The 27,598-nt window shown below is 37.1% G+C and overlaps 4 protein-coding genes across 5 annotated transcripts; 3 read left to right on the top strand and 1 right to left on the bottom strand.

The window, feature by feature from the left end:
* The first annotated feature begins 4,243 nt into the window (after window positions 1–4,243).
* Window positions 4,244–12,930, top strand: LOC133867654 (pentatricopeptide repeat-containing protein At1g05670, mitochondrial). Of its 2 annotated transcripts, XM_062304414.1 has the most exons (4): window positions 4,244–4,410; window positions 5,556–8,038; window positions 11,723–11,913; window positions 12,037–12,930. In XM_062304414.1, the coding sequence occupies exon 2, from the start codon at window positions 5,669–5,671 to the stop codon at window positions 7,916–7,918; it is 2,250 nt and encodes a 749-aa protein (XP_062160398.1). In that variant the 5' UTR covers window positions 4,244–4,410; window positions 5,556–5,668; the 3' UTR covers window positions 7,919–8,038; window positions 11,723–11,913; window positions 12,037–12,930. The 2 variants fall into 2 exon arrangements, with proteins under 2 accessions (XP_062160398.1, XP_062160389.1); XM_062304405.1 differs by lacking the exon at window positions 11,723–11,913 and having other exon boundaries at window positions 4,245–4,410; window positions 12,037–12,925.
* A 915-nt stretch (window positions 12,931–13,845) lies between these two features.
* On the bottom strand, window positions 13,846–19,249 carry LOC133867664 (HIPL1 protein-like). The gene is made up of 8 exons (XM_062304424.1): window positions 19,093–19,249; window positions 18,816–18,973; window positions 17,220–17,412; window positions 16,004–16,620; window positions 15,716–15,932; window positions 15,454–15,632; window positions 15,095–15,336; window positions 13,846–15,009 (listed from the first exon to the last, which is right to left on the bottom strand). Exons 1-8 carry the CDS (start codon window positions 19,181–19,183, stop codon window positions 14,625–14,627), a joined length of 2,082 nt encoding a protein of 693 aa, XP_062160408.1. The 5' UTR covers window positions 19,184–19,249; the 3' UTR covers window positions 13,846–14,624.
* Window positions 19,250–20,772: 1,523 nt separating this feature from the next.
* LOC133867689 (glutathione S-transferase U17-like) lies at window positions 20,773–22,693 on the top strand. The gene is made up of 2 exons (XM_062304456.1): window positions 20,773–21,266; window positions 22,129–22,693. Exons 1-2 carry the CDS (start codon window positions 20,949–20,951, stop codon window positions 22,501–22,503), a joined length of 693 nt encoding a protein of 230 aa, XP_062160440.1. The 5' UTR covers window positions 20,773–20,948; the 3' UTR covers window positions 22,504–22,693.
* Window positions 22,694–25,143: 2,450 nt separating this feature from the next.
* On the top strand, window positions 25,144–26,847 carry LOC133867676 (glutathione S-transferase U17-like). Its single transcript, XM_062304433.1, has 2 exons — window positions 25,144–25,755; window positions 26,319–26,847. Exons 1-2 carry the CDS (start codon window positions 25,438–25,440, stop codon window positions 26,691–26,693), a joined length of 693 nt encoding a protein of 230 aa, XP_062160417.1. The 5' UTR covers window positions 25,144–25,437; the 3' UTR covers window positions 26,694–26,847.
* The last annotated feature ends 751 nt before the right edge of the window (window positions 26,848–27,598 follow it).

Raw genomic sequence — 27,598 nt, 5'->3', positions numbered from 1 at the left:
CTACCCAAATTGGACTCTCTAAAGAGAAAAGACCTAATCCCAAGCACTTTGGGATTAGGATCTTAATTGAACTATAATCAGAGTACTCCTAAAGGTACGAGAATTACATGCTTATAAATAGGCCACTACCCCAAGTATCAAAACTCTCTGATCTCTGATATTCAAGTGCTCTCATACTCCCAAATATTTGTCTATTAAATCTGACTTAGACATCAGAGTCAGAGCCGACAAGTCTTTTATTGTTTTGTACGTATCGAAGAGTGTATCAAAAAGTAACATGTCACCAAACCGAAAACTGCACCAATAATAGCGTTCCAACTATATATATATATAGAAAATGATTGTATTTTGATAATTTATCACCCATTCATTAGGCTTTAACGGAAAATTTTAACGGATGGGTAAGATTGCAAATTTTTTAAAGTTTGATATAGTAAATTGAGAGTTTTTAAATTTAGGGGGATTGCAAAAGTGATGAAAGTTCAAGGAGGTTAAGAATCCCTTTGAATTTGCGATTTCAAAAAGTGCGATCTAAAAATAATAACTTTTAAAATGTGCAATTTGAAATGTGATTTTTAAAAACGCAGTTGAGCTTTTGGCAAAATCACACTTTGGTTCAAAATGTGTTGATGCAGAATGGGACAATAATAAATTGGTCATTTAGTTTTATTTAAATTTAATTATGGGGCTTGATCCAAAGTTTAAGTTATTTGTAATTCAATAATAGGCTTGGCCCTCAATCACATTAGGGTTAGGGTTAGGGTTAGGGTTTTAGTCTATGAGCTTATTTAAGCATAATGCTCTATTGTAATAAAGAGATTATGATTTATGAAAAAAGACATTTGTTTTTTGGAGGCATGGTTCCTCTTCTTTTTTTGTGGTGAGACTCTGCCAAGGCCAGTGAGACGTTGGTCTGTTATTCCCCATTGTTAGTCTGGTGAGATTCCAAGTTAGCAAAAGGTTTTTCTTATAATTTATTATCTGTTTTAAATTCTGCTAATAAATTATAAGAAATTTTTTTTTTTTCTAACCTGGAGTCTCACTAGACTAACTGGTACGCTCAAGTCTAGACAACTCCGTACGTGGATTTTAAATTTATATATTGAACCACTTCGCAATAGTACATGTCAATTGTACTATAGTAAGGGTTATTGAACCACATAGATTGGGGGGTTATTTTGCATAACGGAATACTCAAATGAATGTATTTAATTTAACTTAAAAATAGAAACAAAAGTAAAGTTGTAGACTTGAAGTTGTAGACTTGAAGCTACAACGAGTAAAGTGAAGAAAAACAAGAAACTGAAAACAAATTTAAAGTAAACTTAGGGTAATGATCTTATCTAATCCTCAACCAATGTGCTTAAAGTTTATATGAATTTTCCTAACATGCATGATATGAGCGCGTAATGGGTGTCAACCATTACGACGACCTCGACATGAAAATACTTTAGTTAAGACGTAATGTAAAGCACCTAGTTTTACATTAAACAACTCCACGTAAAGATTAATCTGTAATTGAAAAATGTTTACACTACCAAAGGTGTGAAGTGATTAATGCTCCCTAACTTACTACTCTATAAAACATCCTAATAAGCATACATAATACGTGAAAACCCTAATTATATCACAATAATAAAATATCTAGTTTCACACCGATCTATTTCACGTAAAAGTTACACTATAATTGAAAAATATTTTAGACTACCAAATGTGTTAAACGACCGGTGCTCCATAGCATACCCTATAAGGTGATTCTAAAAAGTAAACACACATTATGTCAAATAGTATCATTGCAAAATACATCGTTCTCTTTCAAGAACGTTGATTTTACTCAAGAAATTTAAGCAAATTCATAGACAAGTTTAACTATTTTTCATGAATAAATGGATTGGAATCTTGAAGACAAAACCTTTTAGCATGGGTTTTTCAATCCTATAGCCCTTCACAATCATCAAACACATTTAGAAAACCCTAAGAACATCAAGAGCATCCCATGATTTTGGAAGAGATTTTGATCAAACCCTAAGGTAGAGTTTAGCTAGACATTAAATAAACTAAATTAAGCATGAAATCAAAGGAAAACAATAAAAGAATAAGCTTAAAACAAAGAACAACAACTATATTAAACTATGTAAAATTCGGATTACAAAAGGAAAGAAAAGGAAATACAAAACCTAAGCTATAACTTGAAATTTAAAGAAGAAATGCAAATGAAACAAGCTCTCTGGAATTAAGCCCAAAAAACGTGCATCAAAGGAAACTAAAAACACAAGAAATTAAGTGATACGCCTGAGAAAATCTGAAACCCCCAAAAGATGCATAATTAAACCTAAATCCTAATTAGGGGTGAGCGCGGGCCGTATTGGGCTGGATTTGCATGTTTTCCACAACCCGCCCCGCAGTGAACGGGTTTGAAACTCAAGATCCGCAATCCGCATAGTGAATGGTTAGCCGGCTGGGCCTTGGGTAGTGCGGATCGGGACAGGTTCATGCGGGTTCGGATATTTTTTTAAATTTTTTTTTCCTGGGCCCAAAACTAGAAAAATAATTCACAATCTTGTTAACCCAATTTAAAATTTGAAAATCCCAATTGAATCAACCTCACCAGCAAACAATAACAAGAAGAAAGAACCAGAATTACCAACAAACTTAACTGTAAAAAACTTTTTTATTCTTTTATGTGATTGTAGATTGAATGGGTATGTGAGAATGTAGAGATGAAAGTGTATATAAGAATGAAATAAGAATAGAGATGAAATGAATAATGCAGAATTGAATGAAATCAAAGGTACACAATTTGGGCAATTCGTGACTCTTATAATTTTTTTGGAGAAAATTTGATGAAATCAAAGACACACCCCTAGTCATGATTCTTATAATTTTTTTGGAGAAAATTTGATGAAATCAAAGGCACACCCCTAGTCATGATTCTTATAATTTTTTTGGGAAAAATTTGATGGTACGAGTATAAAGGGATTGCGGGGCGGGGCGGGTGTGCGGGTGAGAAAAAATTTAATACCGCAACCCGCCCCATAAATCACGGGTTGGCATATTTAGGGTCCGCACTTTTTTAGAAATGTCTTATATCCGTTATTGACGGAGCGGGTTGGTGCGGGGCGGGGCGGGTTCGCAGGTGTGGGTGGGTTTTGCACACCCCTAATCCTAATTCCATATATATAGGAAATTGGATTTACAAAAAAATACAAGAGTTAATTTTAGCCAAGTATTCAGAGCTGGTCGTTGTCCATTTCTGTCCATAGAATTCAACTTTTGACTTGGATCACACAAAGATTTGGAAATATCTGGACCTTCTGAAAAATGCGAAGTCGATTGATCAAATATATTTCGTTATGAGAATCGATCGATCGAAGTTGGGTCGACTGAAAGTCGATCGATCGAAAATGTCTTGGACGATTTTAATATTTTCAGGATCAACCTTGAAATCTAAAAATGACCAAATTGCCCTTGATATATTTTCAGGTATAATTCAAGTGTTTTGAACTAGATTTCAACTAAGACATGAAAATAAGACATAACATAAAACTACAACAAAACGTTATATATACAACACAAACTAGGTCTAACAAATGCAAATTAAGGGGTCTTGAATCGAATAATTTAAGACTTATCACTAACAATAGGGAAGAATAGACCAACGTCTCACTGGCCTTGGCAGCGTCTCACCACCAAAAAAGAAGAGGAACCATGCCTCCAAGAAACAAATGTATTTTTTCATAAATCATAATCTGTTTATTACAATAGAATATTATGTTTAAATAGGCTCATAGACTAAAACTCTAACCCTAATGTGATTGAGGGCCAAGCCCATTATTGAATTACAAATAACTTAAACTAATATGACTGACTTTGAGCCAAACCCATTATTAAATTACAAATAACTTAAACTTTGGGTCAAGCCCATAATTAAATTAAAATAAAACTAATAATTTTAATAAAACTAAATGACCAATTTATTCTTTTCCCATTTTGCATCATGTGTGTTTTCAAAAAAGTATTTCATTGCTTGCGATTTGAAAATACAGATTTTCTATGTTTTTAAATCACAATTTTTAAAAAACACAATTTTCAACGATTCATTTTATGTGATTTAGTTTTAAATTATATTTTTTGTCTGCGAAATGCCGAAATCGCAATACCAAACACAATTGAAGTTTTCCCTAAAATAAAAGAGATCTGCTTATCCCGTTTTAGGATATCCTACACTGGGGCAAGATTTTCCCTCGCCCATCTAATTCACAATCATAGTATTCTAAGCAGCCGAACAGCCCCTGCTAAGGCAAATGCGTATCCCATGCCCATTTCCATGTCATCCTCCTGAAGCAGAAGCAAATACTGTATATCTCGAAGCTCTTGAGCTTGAGCTCTCCGCCACTTCTCGGTTTCAAGGTACGATCGCTTTGGTGTGCCTTTCTAGTCAATGGGTTTCCCTTGTCTTCTTCATTCTACACTGGGTTTCGCTTTCTCTAGATTATTTGCATTAGTTTCTACGTTAAGAAACAAGTTCAATGGGCAACATAACCTTGGGGTTCCTCGTCTAGTAGACTGTGGAACTCGGGTTCTTATAGTATAGTTGTTTGAGATTGCCTAAGCCGTGTTTGATAGAATGCCTGAGAACCATACTTTCATGGAGCTCAGTAACAGGTTACATATGGGCACAATTTGTTTTTGTGAGTATTGGTAGTAATAGTTTCAATACGTATCGGACACTCAATGAAGTATTATTTTGCTTTTGGAATCTTTTAACCTCATTACAAAAGCTGATTAAGATAATATGCCTGAAAAAATAAACTTTAAAGTTGGAATTTTCTTATTATGCGAAATTTTAAGCTTCGGGCCTAATCCTAGTAGTTTGGGACTAATAATGTGTTGTTCTATGTTTTTTCCCCGCTGAAATGCATTTCAAGACTCGGTTGTCAGTTCGATAGTCTATACCCTTAGTTTTGTATACGTTAGGAATTACAGTACTACCTCTGAGGTTTTACTAAGATTTTTCACGCATCACTGATCACCTTTTAAGTTTTGACATAGCGTCAAATGTCTAAAAGTTGATTCTCCGAAGCCTTGCTAGCTTTCAGAACAGATAGTTCTATATTGTTAAAAAAACACCTTGCGATAGTTTACTCTGTTACCTTCGTGCAGACAGAGTGCAATGAACACTTCAGACTTTTTATTATTTTTCCTTCTTTTGGACAGAAACAACCATATGCACGACCATTTTGTTGTGTGTTGATGTCACCTTTGTTCCATCATTGCAAATTTCAATATTTCTTGCCATTTATTTTTGCCTAAGTAATAAGCACACTACCATCTGTATTTAATTGAATTAATATTTGAAAAGCTCATTAATTTTGCAGTCAATAAAGTTGCTAGTTATATCTAAACATGTTATAATTATGATGAACGGGAAAATAAAATAGATTTGGGGGTAGGGTGACTAACATGCCGTATCTCTGCTGTATCTTATATGCACTGTATCTGTTATAACATGTATTTGTCCAGATTATAGTATCAAGTGATTGCTACTCATGCAGGTGATGTACTGATGAGGAGGCCTCTTTGGTGTGGTTCTTCTACACAGAGGAGAGCCACTGCAATATCGACAAGAGATCCTCAAAACTTGTATTGATGGGTTTCTTAGACAGACATGAAAAGGTGCTCCATCTCCTTGTCAACCCATTGTTTTGGATTCATCTCTCATCAGTCCCGCTTGGGTTTTGCTTCAAATTATTTGCCTCTCTTCTGTTTTAGAAGTTTGAGCCAAGGACACTCCATCTTAGGCTCAACTGATACTAGACCTTTTCCTGATTATTCCCCCAAAAAACCTACCATCAGAGACTCAGAATTTGTCCATCAGATCTCGAATGCAATAAAATTACGCCGCTCTGAGCCTCTCCGCCGCATTCTAAAGCCTTATGAATCCAAGTTCAGGCCTGACCACCTAATTTGGGTTCTCATGAACATTAAAAACAACTATAAAATGGTTTTGGATTTTTTTGAATGGGCATGCCTACGGAGAGACCCAACACTAGAAGTCCGTTGTGCTGTTGTTCAGATTGCTGTGGCATCAAAGGATCTAAAAATGGCTCATGCTCTTATTTATGATTTTTGGGCAAAACCCAATTTGGATATTGGTCTTTCATACTCTCACTTTGTTGAAAGGTTGATATACACTTATAAGGACTGGGGTTCAAATCCATATGTATTTGATATTTTCTTTCAAGTCCTTGTTGAAGCTGGGATGTTCAATGAAGCGGGGAAACTCTTTGACAAATTGTTGAATTATGGGGTAGTTATGTCTGTTGATTCTTGTAATTTATTTCTTACTCGTCTATCAAATTCTGATGGGACTGAGATAGCAATAAAGGTTTTTAATGAATATCCTGAAGTGGGTGTTTGCTGGAATACTGTATCATATAATATCATAATTCATTCTCTTTCTCAATTAGGGAAAATAAAAGAAGCCCACAATTTACTCATGCAAATGGAGTTGAGGGGCTGTATGCCTGATGTAGTTAGTTATAGTACTGTAATAAGCGGTTATTGTCAGGTGGGGGAGCTACAAAAGATGTTGAAACTGATAGAAGAAATGCAAACAAAGGGATTGAAGCCAAACCCTTATACCTACAACAGCATAATACTTCTTTTGTGTAAGACTGGTAGAGTAGTTGAAGCAGAGAAGGTATTCAGGGAGATGATGAACCAGGGGATTTTTCCAGATAATGTGGTCTATACAACTCTTGTCAGTGGTTTCTGTAAGTTGGGGAATGTTCCAGCTGCATATAGGCTGTTTGATGAAATGCGGGCTAGGAAAATTGTTCCTGATAATATAATGTATACTGCTATTATTCATGGGTTTTGTCAGAGTGAAAAAATGATGGAAGCAGTTAAGCTCTTTCTTGAAATGGCTAGTAGAGGGTTGGAACCAGATGAAGTTACTTACACAGCACTTATTGATGGTTATTGCAAGTCAGGTGAGATGAAAGAGGCCTTTGCTCTTCACAATCAGATGGTTCAGAGAGGGCTTACCCCAAATGTTGTCACTTATACTGCACTTGCTGATGGCCTTTGTAAAAGAGGCGAGGTAGACACTGCAAATGAGCTTCTTCATGAGATGTGTGGAAAGGGCCTTCAACTGAATGTATGCACTTACAACTCAATTATTAATGGTCTTTGTAAAGCTGGAAATCTAATGCAAGCTGTAAATCTGATGAAAGAAATGGAGGTGGCTGGGTTCCATCCTGATACAATTACTTTTACCACTCTCATGGATGCTTATTGTAAGATGGGGGAGATGGCTAAGGCACATGAGCTCTTGCGGGACATGCTGGATAGAGGTCTCCAACCTACAGTTGTGACATTCAATGTGCTCATGAATGGATTTTGTATGTCAGGAATGCTGGAAGATGGTGAGAGGCTACTAAAATGGATGTTGGAGAAGGGTATAATGCCAAATGCCACCACCTATAATTTTATTTTGAAGCAGCACTGTATTAGAAATAATATGCGTGCCACAACAGAGATTTATAAGAGGATGGGTGCTCAAGGAGTAATGGCTGACAGCAACACCTATAACATTTTAATAAAAGGGCATTGCAAAGCAAGGAATATGAAAGAGGCATGGTTTTTGCACAGAGAGATGGTAGAGAAGGGATTTGATATCACAGCTAGTTCCTACAATGCCCTTATCAGAGGTTTTCATAAGAGGAAGAAATTTATGGAGGCTGGGGAACTATTTGAAGAGATGAGAAAACATGGGTTGACTGCAGAGAGAGAAATATACAACATTTTTATTGATATGAACTTTGAAGAAGGGAACATGGAAATCACTCTTGGGCTTTGTGATGAAGCTATCGAGAAATGTCTAGTGGATAACGGTGAGAATGAAAAAACATAGCTGGATTTTGTCGGTGGTACTTTGATTTGATTCTTGTGGACAAAAGCTGTCAATTTTGGTTTGCATCAACTTGCGAGGTGGGATCCTATGACATGCTAACCTGATCTACCCAGAATCATGGTAATTTTTATATTTGTGCTTCTTCAATACTTTTAGATATAGCACATATAATGCACAAGTAGTCAATCCTTAGTAACTGTTAAATGCTGTGGTGTCATGTATTCATGAACATCATGACATTGATGTCATCCCTATAATTTTATCAAAGCAATTTTGGTATTGGAATTTGTTATTTCAAGTTGGGCTTTGGTGGAAAGATCCTATATTAGGCAACCTGACTAGTTCCAAATGGCGGCGCTCACACACAAAAACTTAGTAAACAACAATCATGCACATGTTGGTAGTTTAAAATTGGATCCCCACGTGACAGAAGAAGAGACAAATTCTAGGTTTTTTGAGTTCATAATGTTATTTTTTCTACAGGATTCCCCAGCCTTTTAAACTATTGCTATTTGTTTGCTTTCATAGATGATATAAGTACAAATGCCGAAACAATAATCGTTTCATTTTAAAGTTCATCTTATTCATACATCCATCTTTTTTTCAATTGAGGCATTTCTAAATGCACAAAGGGCTTGGGCAACATCACGCAGTTGATATAAATGCCATTTCAATTATGATTGATGTGTATATAGTGTATACCATTGCATGGCAATAGAGCTCTTTGTTATCTACCTGTATTAGGCACAAATAAAATAATATCTCTTATGAGATATTAGGATATCAACCTATGTTAGGTGCAAATAAATAATATATCTTATGTGATATTAGGATACCAACCTATATGAGTGCACATAAGATAATATCTCTTACGAGATATTTATGGAATAGTACTTCAAATATTTCCTTTTTGGCAAGGTGATTTTCAAGGATACTTTCCATGTAAACATTTACCATCTTGTAAGGCTTTCTCTATAAAACCCTAGGTTTCTTGAATAATATCATCAGACAATGTTTCATTCTAGAAACATATTTTCATCTTGTATGAAAATTAGGAGGTCACAATTGCCTCGAAGCAGCAACCGTTTTCAACATTGCTTACCCTAACCTATCTCAAAAATAGGTCTTAAATCCTCTAACCATACCAAAGTGGTATCAGAGCCTAGGCATGGAGGATAGGGTGCAACAACTCGCCAAGGGGGGATCTCTGCCATAGGAGAAACAAGGCAACTGTTTTGTTCGCGGCCTATGGGATTTGATCAAGGCGGATGTACTTGCTGCCCGGCCTAATTCTCTATCTTAGACAATCAAATCGGCTTGTGTGTACAAGGCCAGAAACGCTGGCTTGCGTAAATCCACTCATATCGACGTTTGGCAACCACCAGATTTTGGTGCAAACCAAAACTTCCGCAACACCCACAAGTTCAGTAATTCATCAAACAGTGGGCACAGTTTTTCAATCAAAAGGGGGATACTCCAAGTTCCAAATTACAGATCAAGCGACTCGCACCCAATGAATTGTGGGAGAGAGATGAAAGGCTTATGTTTTAAATGCAATGAGAAGTATGGCTCTGGCCATAAGTGCAAGCGTTTGTTTAAGATTGAGGCTACCGAAGAGGATGAGGATGGAGATGTTATGGAAGAAGAAGCCTTGCAGAAACAATTTCCAAATATGACTCTTGAGGACAAGAGTCTTTAATAAGGGGGTAGGATTGTTATTAACCTATATTAGGCGCAAATAAAATAATATCTCTTACCAGATATTTAGGGAATAGTATTTCCATTATTTCCTTTTTGGCAAGGTAATTTGCAAGGATGCTTTCTATGTAAACGTTTACCATCTTGTAAGGATCTCTCTATAAAGCCCTAGGTTTCTTGAATAGTATCATCAGGCAATATTTCATTCGAAAAACATATTTTCATCTTGTATGAAAATTAGGAGATCATGGCTCCCTTGAAGCAGCTGCCATTTTCAACATTGCCTTTTTATTTTTATTTTTATTTTTTTTATAGGTAAGCAAAAAAAATCATTAAAAAAGCTTAAGGCGCCCCTGAGCATACATGATGTATATACAAAAACTACCAATACAGAATGAGCAAAAAGAACAAAGAAAACACCTGCAGAAATCCAAAAAAATAACAAACACCAAGAAACCCACAACGGAAGCCCTAAACCCGCAAAAACGCCCCTATTACATCACAAGAGCACTCTTGCCTTTACCCCGGCTAGAACAATCTCCCCTAGCATCAAAGTTTAACAAGAACTCTAAATTTTTTAGCTCCCTTCTCCCTTTCGGTTTGGAAGCAGAAATTGAAACCTCTTGACACTATCCCTCTTCAAGTAAAGTCAAGAACTCCAATAACCTTACCTAATCACCCTCACAAGAGATCCCCATAGTGTGATAACACACCTTCGCATCTTGCACAACCTTGGGGTAACCTACAACCCCCACCTCACCCTTCTCTACAACACTAGCCCCGTCCAGAACACCCCCCTTCAAAGATTCACCCACCTCTAAAGACATACCTGGCAACAACGAGCTTACTGGAATAGTGCCGTCAGCAACAGAGGGTCAACCACAGGCAAACAACCAGGCGGGACACAAAAGCCCAGCATATTCTCACCCCCAAGCCAACATCCAACTGAGTTGAGACCCGCATGGCCTCCAGAGCAAAACCATCCACACCAGACGGAGCAGCCCCATCACCACCAAATGAAGGCAGAGCAACCGAAAGGCTCTGGTCCACACTAAAAGAACTCGACTTAAGGAAAACTCGCCGGAGAAAGTCCCTTACCGGAGAAGAATATCGGACAACACCACTCACAGACGCCGAAATAAGTTAATTTTCAACATTGCTTATCCTAACCTATCTCAAAAATAGGTCCTAAATCCTCTAACACCATCAGTTCCATACCACTTTTGACCTCCCAAAAAGTGTCATGTTGGTGAGTTTTATTAAAAAATTAAAAAAAAAAAAAATAACCCCAAAGGGTAGCTCAATCGGTTGGAAATCATGCTTTATGAAGCGGAAAAAAAAAACTCCATGCTATATGAATTATGAGAAAAAAGTGAAAGGACAATTTTTTTGGTGGTTGCATCTATGTTGTATCCAAAAGGACTAGTCATAGTTATTATTGTAGCTCACTAAAATCATTTAAAAAGCCTTGTTTCATCTAGTATACAACTAATGTGAGATTTAACACATGCACATGCACTACTATTACAATTCACCAATCTAATGTAGGATTCGAAACGTCTTTCATAATCCAAGAGATTACGATTTCTTCAACTCAAATATGTGACATCCTCATTTGGGCATGGGTTGCATTGTAGTACCCCAGTGTCGTATGACGTTTCTAAGTAGGCTTTGATATTATTTGTAATGGCTCAAAGAAAGCATTAGCCATAATTGCACTATACCAAGAAAGAGTCATAGTTACCATTAGAGTTCCTTAATTTATAATGTCCAGTTCCATCCGGTACACAATTGGGGACTTAACATATGCTCATACAGCATCCTTACAAGCCATTCCACTCAATAAAGGATTTAAAACAATGCCTTCACAATCCGGGATAGTACAGGTGAGAGATGGGATCTCTAGTCTAAATGCTTTCTAAACATTGATTCAATTATTACATGGAGTGCTTTCAATATTACCAATAGTTTTGTACCGGACTTGACATTGATGTCAATCTTAATATTTTCATTTGTCGTATTTTTCATCCAACTTGAATAATCTGCACCACCAAAGCATTGTGTTTCACTTAATCACATGATCTTTCGATATGTGGTTGTTTACAGGGTTACCATCCCTACTACTACCCTGGTGATCAACACATTTATGACACCCAAGCTATAAGTTTGGTTTGGGAGTAGATTGGCTGAGCAATTGTGGAATATACTTATTATAAAAACTGATAAACTATCTCAATGTGCTGTTCCCAATGATGGTTTCCTTTAATGGATTTTCACCACACTAAAGAATAATAAAGGTAGCCAAAATACAGCCCCACTCCCACTTAATCTCATGTTCGAATGTGGCTTTCTTTTTCATTTTTAAACTGTTGTTTAGTGTCATTCTTTCCCCTGATCTTAGCACACTTGAATGGATGCAGGAATCTTGGTGAAGTTGTAGGAGCTGGTGTTACTAGATAAAGCCGCTGCGAAGGCATTTAGCGAAGAACAGAAGTTGAAGCTGGTTTTAGGCATTACCCGTTTAAACAAAAAATATGGACAATTCAAAGGCAAATTATAGAGCAAAAGCAGATGAGTTGGACTAGAAATGCCAATTTGACCATAAATCAGTGTCTTTTGCATCACTTATGTGATCCTCATTTTCTGATCGTCTGACTTGTACATATCCAATTATGGAAGAGTGCCTTAAAATTTTATGGTAGTTGCAAAAGAGGTTTCATCGACTGGAGCTTCTTCTCAACTGAAGATACACCACTTTATTACAGTATGACCATTAACTTGGTCTCACAATGAGCCATGCCTTTGTTTGAATATCCAATACCTCTGTACAAAATCTGGCACTTCATTGCAAAGCATCTTGTCTTGTAGAAACCTTCTACTCCATTTTGTGTACCTCATCCAAATTTTTTTCTAGGTGGGGTGTTCAAGTTTTTATTATTCTATGTGACGCAAGTCCTAAATATGTTTTTATGTTGACACGGTTTTTGCAAGGTCTAACCGTTTGTGTGTAAACCTGTCTTCTTACTGATTTTGATTTTACTTTTCGAGTATATTATGATCCTTTTCCGACGATATCTCACCATGGCCCCGTTTGTAGACTTGACATACCTCCAGAATTGGCAAGTTGAGGCAACCTGCAATGGAGTAGCAGTCTAAAAGTTGTGAGTATTTGATCCTTTACTGAATTTATACCGAGAGGATAGTAGTTAATGTGGGGTCCTCTGTCACAGTGGACCAGTGGTTATGTATTTTTTATTTGTTTCAAAGCATGGATTATGTTTTTCTTATCATATGCAGTGATCAAGTACTGGGCATGGCCTTTGAATTTTTTTTCCTTGGATCATTATATACAAACTTTGGATTGGAAAATAGATCTAGGATAGCCAGACTACAGTTAAAAAGAGTGGACTCCTGTAGGATTGGGGAAGCATAGAGGGCCTCTGCCTGACCTAGCATGAGAGTTTCATCAATATGTTGATCTGGAAAGTTGCTTGGAGAAATCTTCCGGTAAATGGACTTTGGGCTAGTTTGGTCCTCTGGAGAGTTTCATCAATAGTTTATTCCTCTCTGTGTCTGCTTATTGAAGCCTAAAATTCATGAGCATTTATTTCTCTCACTTTTGCAGTCTTAAAGAGGGAATCCCCTTTGCCTATGGACTCCTTGAATTTCACCGACAAGAATATATCTACTTAACCCCAAGGGGTTGGCTCAAATGGTAAGGGCATTGGTCTTTGTGATAATCTCATGAGGTTTAAGGTTCGAATCTCTTTGGGTGCAAACAATTGCTTGGGGCCAGTCCGCAGGCGAAGCCGGATTATTACTCGATCCGTGTGCAAAAGGCGCTTTACACGGATCCGAGGTTTACCTGACAAGGGTGGGTATACGAAGTGGCCCTGTCTTGAAGGGGTTTCTCGACATAAAAATAAAATAAAAAGTTAAAAAGAAGAAGAAGAATATATCTAGTTGGATAAGGGCAATTCTTGACTATTCTTTCTTTAACATGCATTCTTCTGAATCTCACTCCTTTTAGCTTTTTGTAGCTATAGCTATGGATCTAATCTGGTTTTACGAAATAAGGTTGTCCAAGGGCATCCTCCCATTGATTCTATCTAGTTGTCTGGCCAAGTGTAAAAAAAAAAAAAAAAACCTCCACAGAGATGTAACAGTTGCCTTGAATTGTTACTGTAATTCAGTGAAGAAAAATGAAAAAAAGGAAGAAATCAAGAAAGGAGAGAATAGAAATAGAGAATTGTATTCGATAGGGCCAATTCGAGATTGGCTAATCTCCAAGTTCTTGGCAATTCAAGGAGCCAAGGGCCTCCATCGTTCACAAATGAACAAGCTAACAATTCAATCCATACTCTCCTAATCTCCCACTGAGACTTATATATCCTCTTACAAAATGCAGGCCCATGCCCCATAGACTAAAACGACACTCCCTAAGAAAAGCTTAAAACGACATAGTAAATGAATAAAATGACAAAGCTCTAGTTGGCTCACAAAACACACCGTTTAATCCCTTCTAGAAGAATTCAACTGGACTACACTCCACTTTGCTTGCTCGAAATTGTTACGTTACTTCACATAATAGACCTGTGACAAGAGATCACCTGAATGCTTGGCAATTCATGACTAATGAAACATAAAACAAGAACCCTAGAAACTTTCTCCCTTGGATTTTATTAAATTAAATTTTGATTCTTTTCATATTTGTGTTGCCATTGGTTGATCCTTTAGTGGGAACTTTTGTTTTGCTAGGACAGAGAAAATCTCCTCAGGCAACCCTTTAGTAGGTGAAGTAAAGGCTGCCCTTGTAACTCGAAAGAAAGCCTCAGAATTGGATCTAAAACACATAATAGTGGAAGAAGATTCATTGTTTGTAATCTCGGCTCTCTTAAACCAATGGCACTTGTGCGAATGGAAGATTGATCCTATTGTCAGAGACACCCTTCGGTTGCTGGACAAGTTCTCCATATCTCCATCCATGCACTCTCAAATAATTTTCAGATTACAACATAATGCCTAGAAAAGAGAGAGAAAGAAAGAGCACCCATTGCGAGTTAGTCAACTGGTTTCCACCCGAAGGAGCAGGAGGACTCGGTAAGATAACAGCAGTGACATTTTCCTTCGAGCAAGTGTAGTTGCAGCGACTTGGACGAACTACCCTGTACACACCACTGCTGGCTAAAATGAAAATATCTTTCCTGTTATCCTCCCCAAACGAGTATACGTAACCCAAATCTGGTAGAGAAGTTCCTGCTATGGAGTTGCAATGGATTGGAGAGTCAGGAGCACAACTGAAAGGAATCCTAGTGGTAGTGAAATTTCCACTCTCTTCAGGGATTTCAGCAGCTGCCCAAAGAGCACTGCCGTACAAATCTGCATACAGGTAACTGAACATACAATGACAGTTTAGATTGCTAGCAATTGTTTTTGCAAAATTTGATGTAGGAATCAGAAAGGGTACTGCTTTCTCACCTTCCAAACATGCATGGATCAATCGAGGAACGATAAAAATACCCGCCAGATATTGCTGCAGACCCTTCCTTCTTGTTTATATCTGAGTGGTTGTAACCCAACACAGGAAAGATTGGTTGGACAGAATTAGCAGGAGCACTTCCTCCAGAAGACTGCTCAGGGTTGTAGAGAAAGGGGCCTTCATAAACACTCCACCCGTAGTTCCCACCCTTGGTGATTATATCTACCTCTTCATAATGATCCTTTATGATTATGATGAAATAAGCATCAAACATATATGACTAAGTGTATTTTGTTGCTGTTATTAAAATCGCAAAGGAAAAAGTAAGCGATAATTAAAAGTAATCTAGCCTATGAACCTGTCCAGTATCTGAACAGATGAAGTACAGAGGTCTTTGTGAGTCAAAGCTACAGCGCCAAGGATTTCTTAACCCTAGAGCCCAGATTTCAGGCTGCAAGTCCTTCTCTTCAGAAGAAGGATTGTCTCGAGGAACAGAATAGTTTCCCCACAGATTGAGGCCACCTATTTCATCTGCCCCTGCAATTAGATGGCAACATGTTAAGGTAGCTTATCAAATCTCCATAGATAAAGGATAACTGCATGAGAACTCGGATACTCACTTGGTAAGTTATCAATGTCAAGCCTTAGAATCTTTCCAAGCAAGGATTGCTTGTTCTGGGAAAAATTAAAAGGGTCACCTCCTCTTCCTCCATCTCCCATCATAACATATAAATATCCATCTGCAGGTCCAAATAGAATCTGGCCGGCGTGATTGAAGGCGAATGGAAGGCCTAGTGTAAAAATCCTTCTCACCTCCAATGGGCTGGCACTGTGTCCCTGTGAGGAATTGTCAAGGTTAGCTACTGTCATGTTTGAGATGCAACAACTGAAAATGTATAGATGTCTACCGAGGAAGGTTCTGAGGAGCTCCCATTAGCAGTGAACTCTGCAATAACTTTATGATACCGGCACGGCGCCTGAGCAGCATTAAAAGGACCTACCTTTGAAGGATCACAGTTTACATCTGTATTACAAGCACACCTTCCAGAACATCCTGGGGTCTTGACCTTATCACAGTTGAAGGAAGCAAAAAAACGACCATTATTGGCGAAGTTGGGATGAAAAGCCATGCCCATCATCCCAAAGCTACTGTCAGAGAAGACTCTATCGGTCAAATCTAAAAATGGACTGGACCCATCAAGTTCCAAAGAACCTCCTGAACTTTGCTGATCTGGAATGGTGGCCAACCAAATTTTGCCTGATTTTTCAGAGAAGAAAGCCCGGTTAGACCCATCAGGATGTGCAACCATGTTGAGATAAGACCCATTGCCAATTTTCTCGAGGCACATGCCCTTTGGCGGAAGCAGTTCAGTTTCAGTCTTTTGAAGTGAAACTGGTTCACCATCGAAACATATTGATCCATAACGATCAGAACCACCAAATGTATCACAGAAAACACTTTTTGACTGCCAGAGTTCGTTTAGCTTGGAAGAACTAGAATCGACTGCAGGTACCCCACCTCCACCTTGAAGAAACTCAAAATACAATGGAAAATTAAATAGAAAAGCGGAATAAAGAGAAAAATTAGAGAATGATTTACGAGTAGTTCAGTGTAAGATATTAAAATCTCGCACTAGGAAAGAGCCCAAAAGGGCTATATCACGCTCTTATTTATTGATTATTCACAATACAAATAAAGGAAAACTGTGATAGGTGAAGAGAATACAAAATGGTAGGTAGAGATAATATTAAATCAGATTTGAGTACAATCAAATTTGATTACCCCTAATGTTAAAGTATTGATTAAATGATTAAATTCGTCTCTTTCTATTAGCTTAAGTTTTTGAGATAAATAATAATTTAACATAATATTATCGTCAAAAGTTCTGAGTTTGAACCTTGATTCTGTTATTTACCCCCTTATTTCAATTAAATATTCTACGTCTTGAGCATCATCTATTAAAAGAGAGTTTGTCTCATGTTAAAGTATTGATTAAATAATTAAATTCATCTCTTCCTATTAACTTAAGCTTTTTGAGATTAATGATGGTTTAACATCCAAAAGGTAGGAGATTACAATCAAATCTTAAATAAATTACAATCTGATCATATATTGTAACACACCTTGTAGTGAAGGGGCAAAAGGGGATTTCAATATAGATACATTTTGGCATGCATCCCAGACAGTTGAGCAATAGCCACTTGCTGCCTTGTTTGACAGTGATGAGTTCGCCAATAGAGGGGAGTTGCAAAGAACAGGAACTGCTCGAGGTCCCGACTCAACCTTAAATAGCTGAGCTGAGAACTGATCACACGTCTGCATATAATAAAAACTCCAAAACGTCGTAACTTTCTCATGATTATTACAATATCTTGATTTCCACTATCTCTTAAAGGCATAATTCTGGACAAGTCCAAAAGCTTCTAGACACGGACAAGGACAACTAGAATACTAAGAAAATGATTGTGCATGCGTCATTGTTCAAGTGATTTTGCAAACGAATCAGTGCTTATGCCTTATAGTGTTTGTGCGCGCACATTCATGTTTATCTACTCAGATTCCAAACAAAGGCAAGCATGTGGAACGATAGTGTATATATATATTAAATAGTAAAATACATACTGGAGCATAATTTACATCCATGGCAGTAGCATGGAGACAAAATATTTCATGACATCAAGCTACTGTTTTTTGAAGTTTATAACTCTTGGGAATAATCCTATTCCAAGTCGAATTGGGGTAGTAGTCCCAATCCGGATCCAATAAGGACTCTTTGAAGAATATGATTAACAGTTTAATTCACAGTTGAATGAGAATAAGACTCTCATACCAAATCAAATACCAATCACTCCTAGTTTAAGTAGGAGAAGTAAACCCAATTCAGGTTTGACTCCACCTCTTTACCTATAAATAGGCCTATACTCAGGTATAAACGACAAACGAATTATTTTATGCATTGAACATGTTTTTCTCTCAGAAGCTAATTTAGACATCGGAGTGAGACTCCTGAGAGGGTCTCAAAGTTCTAGTTATTTTGCAATAATCGTGGGAGCGTGAAGAACATCTCACAGTACCGTACTGAAAACTGCCCTACCAATAACCAATTAATCCATGGTGAATTTGAACAATTTAAACGAAACTGTCACTATAACATGGTGAAGTGTGCTTTTTTGTAGAAGTGTGATCGAAGATAGAGAGCACCTGTTTTTGGAGTGAGTAAGAGAATTTGGACTTCGGTCATCCAAAAATGTGGTGATTTGAATCCTGCTATTAGATGGGAAGATGTTATATCTGCGGGGTTTGGATCATTGGAAGAAGAAAACTTTACAAGCTAATATATTTGTAGACTTGGTTTTCGGTCTACAATTTACAACTTGTGGAGAAACAGAAACGAAATCAGACATGCTGGTCATCCTCGTACAAAAGAGAATTTTGCAGCAAATCAAAGCTTTGGATAAAAGGCAAGTTTTGGTTTACCCCTTGGAATGCTGAGCTTTGTTGCTCTTGGGGTATTGATAAGGAGACTTTGGTTTAGCTTGTTTTGTTTGGCTATCTAGTGTTGTTGGAATTCCCCTGTTGTTTTAGTGTTTTTTCCTGCTGCTTGTTAGGTTGGGTTTCTAGAGTCTGTCTTTCTCTGTAGCTAAAGTTTGCTTGTAATGTGTTTGTTTGTGTTCTATAAAAGTTACTCAATTATCCAAAAAAAAAAAAAGGGGACGTACTGCACAGAGTATTGATTTCATAAGAGCAGCACAGCCAGGATGAGATATATCCATTGCATGAAATTGCTTCTGCAGCTGCAGGTCTTTGGATGAGTCGCAGCACACACTTCCATTGTAAGGACAAAAGACCAGAGGTGTCTTTCGAATGAGAGGTGCCCCTACACAAGTTTAAACCAAAGAAAGGGAGCTCAGCAAACACAGAGGTAACACAAAAACAGATATCATATGTACAAACTACTGTGTGTGTGTGTGTGTGTGAGAGAGAGAGAGAGTATACTTAAATCGGTGCATAAAGGAAGTGAAGATGAAGGGTAATGAAGTAGAAGGAAGTGATAAATCAAAAGGAGGAGAGCAACACAATCTTTCATCCTCCAAAGACCAAAAAAAAAAAAAAATACAAAGAACAAGAAACAAGAAACAAGAAGCAGAGAACAGACAACAGCCCTTCTTTTCAAAGCTCCTAAAGAGGACAAGATATGCAAACTTTATTAGTTATCACTGTGAGATGGAAACTGATACCCAAACTATGCAACAATTCAAAAGTTCAGTTGACTCCCTAGTGTAAAGTGGGTGGCGCACATTACAGGAACGATTAATAAAATGAAAATAAACCAATTTATTACCTAGCCTGCTTTAATCCAGAATAACTACTATTGCCCATAAGACTTTTGATTGCTCAAATACAGTCGCAAAATATAGCAAATGGACCCAACTGGTTAAGAAAATAATAAAAGCTAGAAAACGGCTTCCAAGTGGGTTAAAAGACACTGTATATATTTCAAACTTCAAAGAAAGCAAACATTAAGAACAGGAAGTTGATAAAACGAAAGAAGAAGAACAAACAAAACTAACAAAGGCCACCAATAGTAGCAGTGCATGCATGGTGGCCAATGTTCTTCCTTTAATTTTGACCCCTCGGAAACCTAATTTTTCTATCTTCGGTGGTGATGACACTAAACAACTCAACCACATGTATGCATACATATATGGAAGATCTTAAGAATTAGAGACACACAACGTTACACGAGCAAACACTGTTAAAGTTTTATGTGTCGCTTTTAATTAGAATCCGCTTCGAACCAAACTCTCAAAACTAATACGTGGAATATTTAACTGAAACGAGAAATGTATTAAACTTTATGGTCAATTTTTGAATTCAAAATCTCCACTCTAATACCATATTATTATCACTCCCAAAATTTTATTTTGACAGGAAATGATAAATTTAATCATTTAATTAAGAATATTATAACACTATATAGCTTTTGTTAGAAACTTCGAATGCTGTTTTCAAACGCATTTAGAGTGGAACTTTCTAGATCATGATCTTCCTTTAAACATTGAACTTATTCGTTAACACAATGTATTAATTGGAATGGACACTTTTTAAAGAGTTAATTACAATGAGTAATGTTTCATGCACAACTTTTATACAAGTATAATAACTTTTTTTTTAAGATCAATCACTTAATATTTAGGGCTCACATGTAGGAAAACAAATCAAATGGTTGATCATTAAAAAAAATAGTTAGAGTTGTGCAAAAATTGTACAAAAGTTGTGCAAGAAAAATTACTCAATTACAATTGCTTACCCTAAATTATGAGCACTGAACTGTAACGTCACAAAATTATAAGAATATATTGAATAAAGAAATGATTTTTCTCCATTTCATTGATCATTTTTGTTTGAACAAGTGGCTTATATTCTCTTGGGTATAGAAGTAATACGAGAGTACCAGTATATATAGTGGCCAATTGGCAGAACATCATGATAGCCGACAAGGTACAATACAGAGTATTTTGGAGTTTTTCATATATGTCCGTATAATAGAATTTTGCTATAAATGTGTTACATTATAACCTTAAATTATTATTGAAATAATCGCACTCTTATAGATGTAAACATGTACACTATCAAACCACGTAAACATTTGTCTTAATTTTCTCTTAATTTCTTTTCCATTTCATATTATTCACTTCTACCAAAGGAAGTGGTCAGCAGTCAGCTGCGCTTTCTAACTGCAAGTAGAAAAAAGTGCCTGTGTTGAAGTTTCAGCCATACAAGTCCCCAACGCTCTCCCTTAAATAGGTTTTGTGATTAGCAACTTTGGAAGAAGAGAGAAGTGATTGATCATGACGAAAAGTGAAGTGAAGCTTCTGGGTTCATGGACAAGCCCATTTGTGATGAGGGCTCGGATTGCCTTTAACATCAAAGCTGTTGAGTATGAGTTTCTTGAAGAGACGTTGGATCCTAAGAGCAAGCTTCTTCTCCGATCCAATCCCGTCTACAAGAAAATCCCGGCTCTCATCCATGCCGACAAGCCCATCTGCGAGTCCCTCGTCATTGTTCAATACATTGACGACGTCTGGACCTCCGGTCCTTCCATCCTCCCTTCTGATCCTTATGATCGTGCTACTCACCGATTTTGGGCTGCCTACATCGACGAAAAGGTACTGGTTTCTTTTATGAGAAATGCCACCCTTTTTAAAAATATATTTGGGTAGATTTTTTAAATTCAAATTCTATTCAAATTCTATTTAAATTCTATTTAATTATTTTTAATTTTGTCTCAAATTGTCAAAATTATCCAAATATGATTTCAAAAAATAAATTTTTTTAGTATTCATAATTTTGAATATAATAAATAATAACATAATATAATAATAATAAAAAATCTCACACCCAAATGAACTACTTAAAGAATGGGGTAGGTGAATAGTAATTAAATCTTGACATTTATCCGTGTGATGTGAACCTTTGGCTACGTTAAGGGAGTTGTGACCTTTGGCTATTTTTGAGAGAGCCGCGACTTATTTTGAGAGTGTGATCTTGAAATCACAATCAATTGAATTGTAAAAAATAATACAAATGACCTTTAGTAAATAATTGTGATTGACATGGTATATTTTCTATGGTCCTTTTAAAATTATCATTAGATTAAAATTTAATAGTAATTTTTTTTTTATAATATTACTCTAATATATATAAGGTATAATTATTTGAATTGTGTGAGCTAACCGACATCACCTTGATAATTTCGGGCTCGTTTGGGTGTGTAATTTTTTGTATTATATTCAACTATTTTGTATTGTATTCAAAATTGTGAATAACGAATAGGGGTATAATTCATGACCGGTTATAACCGGCCAAAAAACTGGCTCCGGGTAACCGTAAAACCGAAAAATTGGTTTTGAAGCTTTTTTAATTGGTTTGATAAGGGACATAGTTCAGCTATTTAAGCTTTATTATTATATTTTTGGGTTTGGTAGAGCATATCATTTTTTACTCGTAATGGAATTCAAATGGATGCAGTTCTTCCCAACTATGAGAGGCATTGCGGCTGCCCAAGGAGAGGAAGCCAGGAAGGCGTTGCAGGAGCAATTGGATGAAGAGCTTGTGCTGTTGGAGGAAGCCTTTGGCAAGTGTAGCAAAGGGAAGGCCTTCTTTGGTGGAGATGGAATTGGGTTCCTGGATATTGCTTTCGGGTGCTTCTTGGGGTGGCTGAGGGCGACAGAGAAGATGAGTGGGTTGAAGCTGCTCGACAAAGCGAAGACTCCTGGGCTGGTGAAATGGGCTGACAGGTTTTGTGCCGATGGTTCTGTTAAAGGTGTTATGCTGGAGCCCGAGAAGCTTGTGGAGTTTTCTATGGCTCTCATGGCCAAGATGAGAGGAGCTCCTCCTATGTAATAAGTTTATACACTAGCAAAAAATAAAAAGTAGTAAGTTTACTTCTGTGAACAACTTAGTTTCGTGTTGATCACACAAGTAGTTGATGGCGCCTGTGTTTTTCCTTTTGCTAGGAATGGCCTTTTTGTTTATGTGGTGACCGAAAAACTTGAAGAATAAAATGAAGTGCGAATCGAGGAATTCCCTAAAACTCCTTATTATGTTTTGGTGAAGAATAAAATGAAGGGTTTTTTTTAAAAAAAAATATATATATATATATGAAGAAGAAACCAATCCAAGGCAGGATCACTTCGTGTACTTTTCCATGTTAGGTGAATCTTGGATCCGTGTAAAGCGTCCCCCTCCACATGAATCAGGTAATACTTCGGTTTTACCGGTGGACTGGCTCCAAGGAATTGTTTGCACTCAAATGGATTTGAACTTTAGACGTCATAGGACTACCACAAAGACCAATACCCTTACTACTTGAGCCAACCCTTTGGGGTTTGAATGATTCATCTTATCACTTTTGAAAATTCAAAGATTACACATTAGAAACACAAAACTATAATGTGATCCTACAAATTTAATGGCGCACGAATTTAAAAAAGAGATTTATAGGAGAGAGGTGAGAAATAAAAAAATAAAAAAAAAATAGCATTTTTCAAAAAATATGGATGGAGTTAAGTAAAAGATGGAAATCAAACATTTCTCTTTTATACTTTTTTGAACCATTGTGCCATCTTCATTACTGAGAAAACACCCCAAAAGGGGAATACAAACAGTAAGCCAAATACAAAGAACAAGGCACCAATACAGAAGCTGCAAACGCCCGTTGGCGAAGAACAACAAAGCCCGAAGGCCATCGTAGTGATTAGAGAAAAAGATTCTCTACCCACAAAGCTAGGAAACTAGCTTAAAGCAGCTACCATTACGGTAGACTGTGAATCAAGAGAAGAATATACAAACAACACAAACAAGCAGAAACTCATAAAACAGGCTCCGGAAAAAAGCCGCCAGAACCAGCGCTTGTAAAGCACGTGCATTCTCCAAGAGCCCCCACAACAACAATCGACCTTCCAGATCCCAGATCAACACCTTCCGAAGTCGGAAAAGCTAGCTGTGGCTCACATGCGCGAGAGAAGAAAGAAAAGCCCTCGGCGCGTGCAAGTCACGTACCAAACAGGAATGCACCACACGAACTCATCAAGCATCCATCGAGACCGGAGAAAGCCGATGACCGCAACATGAGGGTTCTTGTTAAAGGAAAACTAGTCAAGTTTACAAGATCTAGCTTTGAACAACATCTCCACTAGAAAATCCTCCAACACCCGCCTTTCACCACAAGCCAGAAACTAAAATCCTCTGCTTGCCCAAGAAAAAAACAGAACAAACAAAGCTAACACCGGTACAAAACACTGGGAGGACCAAAACTCCAACAGCCCTAAAGGCTTAGAGAAGACAACCACCACTGGAACCTTGCCAGGGGGAACAAAACCTTAGCTCACATGGCCAAGGGGACCAAAAACAAAAGAAAACAGCGCCATGAGGGGAAGGCGTGAGGCCTACCCCCCGGCGAAACGAAAACTCACACTTTTCCTCTCTCTAGAACTCTCGGGATGTTCTCTCTCTAGAATTCTTGAGTGTTTTTCCTATTTCTCTTTTATACTTAACACGAATAATGCTACATGTCTTTCTTATGTTCCTAAAAAATGATGTGGTTTTTAAAATTATCATTAAATTTGTGATAAATCACTATTAAATTTTGATTCAATTGTAATTTTAAAATTCAATAATAATTTTAAAAGCCAATCATTTTTTTTTTTTAAGAATACAAAAAATAACATTGAGCATTACTAAAAAATTACTCCCCACTTCCGCCGGTCTTTCGTGGTGGTCTGTTTCATCCTGGCGTCTATCGTCGGCGAGTGGCTTACACACACTAGCAATTATTGCCTACCTCTGCCTCGCCTTTTGCCAGTGTCCTATTACGAGTTTATTGAACTGTTTTTTCACAACTTTGTTTGCATTTTGCTGCTTTTTTTGGGTTCCTTGTTTGATGAATCATATTCGGTTCTTGGCGATACTGTCCTTGCAACAATCACTTAATGGTAGTTGTTGCTTTTACTGCTCGGAGCTTCTAACTGAGTCATTTGCCTTTGTATACCGCCTTATGAAGCCCTTAGAGAGACAAACCCAAATCCTTTTTAGATTTATTGCCTACTGTTCATGTTCTTTTTTGTATTGCATTTTTCCGTTTAGATTTTGTTGTTGGGGTGCCCACCCTATTTAGTTTTTATTGTTTCCCTTTTAGATAATTTTGCCTATATAATATAAAGAGATATAATACAATTACAATTTTTGTACATCTTTTGTACAAATCTAACAATTTTTTTAAAAATTAACCATTAAATATTTAAAATCCATATAAAAAGACAGATCTAAGTATTAATTTGACAAAAAAAAAAAAAAAAAAAAAAATTGTTAAAATTATACAAAAATTGCGTCAGGAATTTTACAACAAGTATAAGTAGGGCCGGCGTCTCTCCAATATTAAGGCTCACTTATTACCGAGAAAGGCCAAAACTCAGCATCGTGAAGACTTTCCAACTTCGAGGCCTGGGATTCTGTGAATGCGTTTAAACGTGTTGCGGTTTCAGCCACACCAGCTCCCAACGCTCTCCTTTAATCCAACGGTCAACAACCAAGAAACTGCGCGTCTCGTCTACCCTTCAATGGTCACACACATTTGGTCAGCTTTTCATTCATCATCCGATTTTCATTCTCACCTAATCCCTGTACGTACCATCTTCATTCTTCACCCACATTCGTCCTCAGCGCACTTTTTTCATTGTCTATTTAACATTCACACACACGCACGCGCACGCGCTCAGAAGCAGATCATCTTAAATAGGTTTTGCGAAAGGCAACTTTGGAAGAGAGAAGTGATTGATCATGGCGAAAAGTGAAGTTAAGCTTCTGGGTGCATGGCCAAGCCCATATGTGATGAGGGCTCAGATTGCTCTTAACCTCAAAGCTGTTGAGTATGAGTTTCTTGAAGAGACGTTTGGGTCTAAGAGCCAGCTTCTTCTCCAATCCAATCCTGTCTACAAGAAAATCCCGGTTCTCATCCATGCTGACAAGCCCATCTGCGAGTCCCTCGTCATTGTTCAGTACATTGACGACGTCTGGACCTCCGGTCCCTCCATCCTCCCTTCTGATCCTTATGATCGTGCGATTCACCGATTTTGGGCTGCCTACGTCGACGAAAAGGTACTCAGTTCTTTGATTAGAAAGTACTTCCCCTCCCTAATTTGTTGTGCCCAAAAAAAAAAAAAAAAAAAAATCTCTGTTATTAGCTACTTAAAGATCTGGTTCGGGTAGGTGAAAAGTAGTTAAATTTTGCCGTTTAGCTTGAACTTTTTATGTCGGTATGACCATTATTCCTCACAAGTACTCACAATTAGGCGTTGATTGGCCAGCAACACAAAAAATTTAAACTTTATTTTCACATTTTCTAAAATCAATTAAATATCAAAATATTTTAATTTTTTCACTTTTTATATCAACTCAAGAATTTTTTATTACTATTTAAATAAAAAAATTCACTACAATACGAAATTTTTTCACTTTTCTATTTAAATCATCTTTATTTTATATCACAAATCAAAAATTCTTTCTCCACTATTTTGTTCTGATCAGTCACTTGCCAAAAGTGATGTATTTATAAATTAGATCTATATGTTAAAATATAAGGTGTAATTATTAACAGAGTTGGGTTTGGTAGAGCATATAAATTTTCACTGGCAATGAAATTGGAATCCAAATGGATGCAGTTCTTTCCGACAATGAGAGGCATTGCGGCTGCCCAAGGAGAGGAGGCCAGGAAGGCGTTGGTGGAGCAAGTGGGTGAAGGGCTTGCGCTGTTGGAGGAAGCCTTTGACAAGTGTAGCAAAGGGAAGGCTTTCTTTGGTGGAGATCGAATTGGGTTCCTGGATATTGCTTTCGGGTGCTTCTTGGGGTGGCTGAGGGCGACAGAGAAGATGAATGGGGTGAAGCTGCTCGACGAAGCGAAGACTCCTGGGCTGGTGAAATGGGCTGACAGGTTTTGTGCTGATGGTGCTGTTAAAGGTGTTATGCCGGAGACCGAGAAGCTTATGGAGTTTGCTAAGGTTCTCATGGCCAAAATGAGAGGAGCTCCTCCTAAGTAATATGTTTGTTTATGTGAACAACTTAGTTGCGTGTTGATCACAGAAGTAGTTGATGCCCTTTGCGTCGTTCCTTTTGCTAGGAGTGGCCTTCTTGTTTGTTGTGACTCAAAAACTTGGTGAAGAATAAATTTGGCATCCTTATCATGTTTTGGCATGTATTGGTTTACTTACAATTTTTTATACATTTCCGTATAATTAAGTTTTAATTTTATTATTAAATTTATAAGAGTTAATATAGGTCCCATAAATTTAAAAATTAAAAATGAGATTTATAGAATTCGTTTTTATTGCACGTGTTCAAAAAGAATGTCCCGTTGTTTACTTAAAACTTAAACAGCGTTAACACCAAATACCATGTTTGTTGTTACTACACAGCACAAAGGCCACGAATAAAAAGCTATACCTTAGGTGATCCGAGTCACGGTCGTTTTGTCGTCCTTTCCTTGAAGGCTTGAAGTCATTTCTAGAAGCTTGTATAGGGTTATGAGCTCGGGGCTATTCTCGGGTCTAATTGAAAGTATTTGGATCCGGAGACTATATTTTGTTCTTATTTTTACACCGAGGTTGCTTTGTTAGAGGTAATAATTAATGAAGCAGTCGCAATCTTTAATTAATTTCAGTTATTGCCTATCTCCTGTTGATTTTTTTTTTTTTTTTTTTTGTGGGAAGAAATCCTTTAGACTTTTAGGGTGGTTTAAATTTCACATTTCACTCCATAAAAATAATGTCATATTTATCACAAAGACTAATACAACTAGCTCCAAATCATGAGTATGATAGTTGAGTTCATAATTCTTCAACTGACCGGATAAATTGGTCTTAAATTATCAATTTTTTTTTTTCTTTTGTAAAAATTACCAATAGATTCAAAAATTAATAGTGATTTATATAAAATTTAATAATAA

Source organism: Alnus glutinosa, chromosome 1 (genome assembly GCF_958979055.1).
Source record: "Alnus glutinosa chromosome 1, dhAlnGlut1.1, whole genome shotgun sequence".
Lineage (NCBI taxonomy): Eukaryota > Viridiplantae > Streptophyta > Magnoliopsida > Fagales > Betulaceae > Alnus > Alnus glutinosa.
Note: the sequence above shows the minus strand (reverse complement) of the source record. Positions and strands in the feature narration are given on the sequence as shown.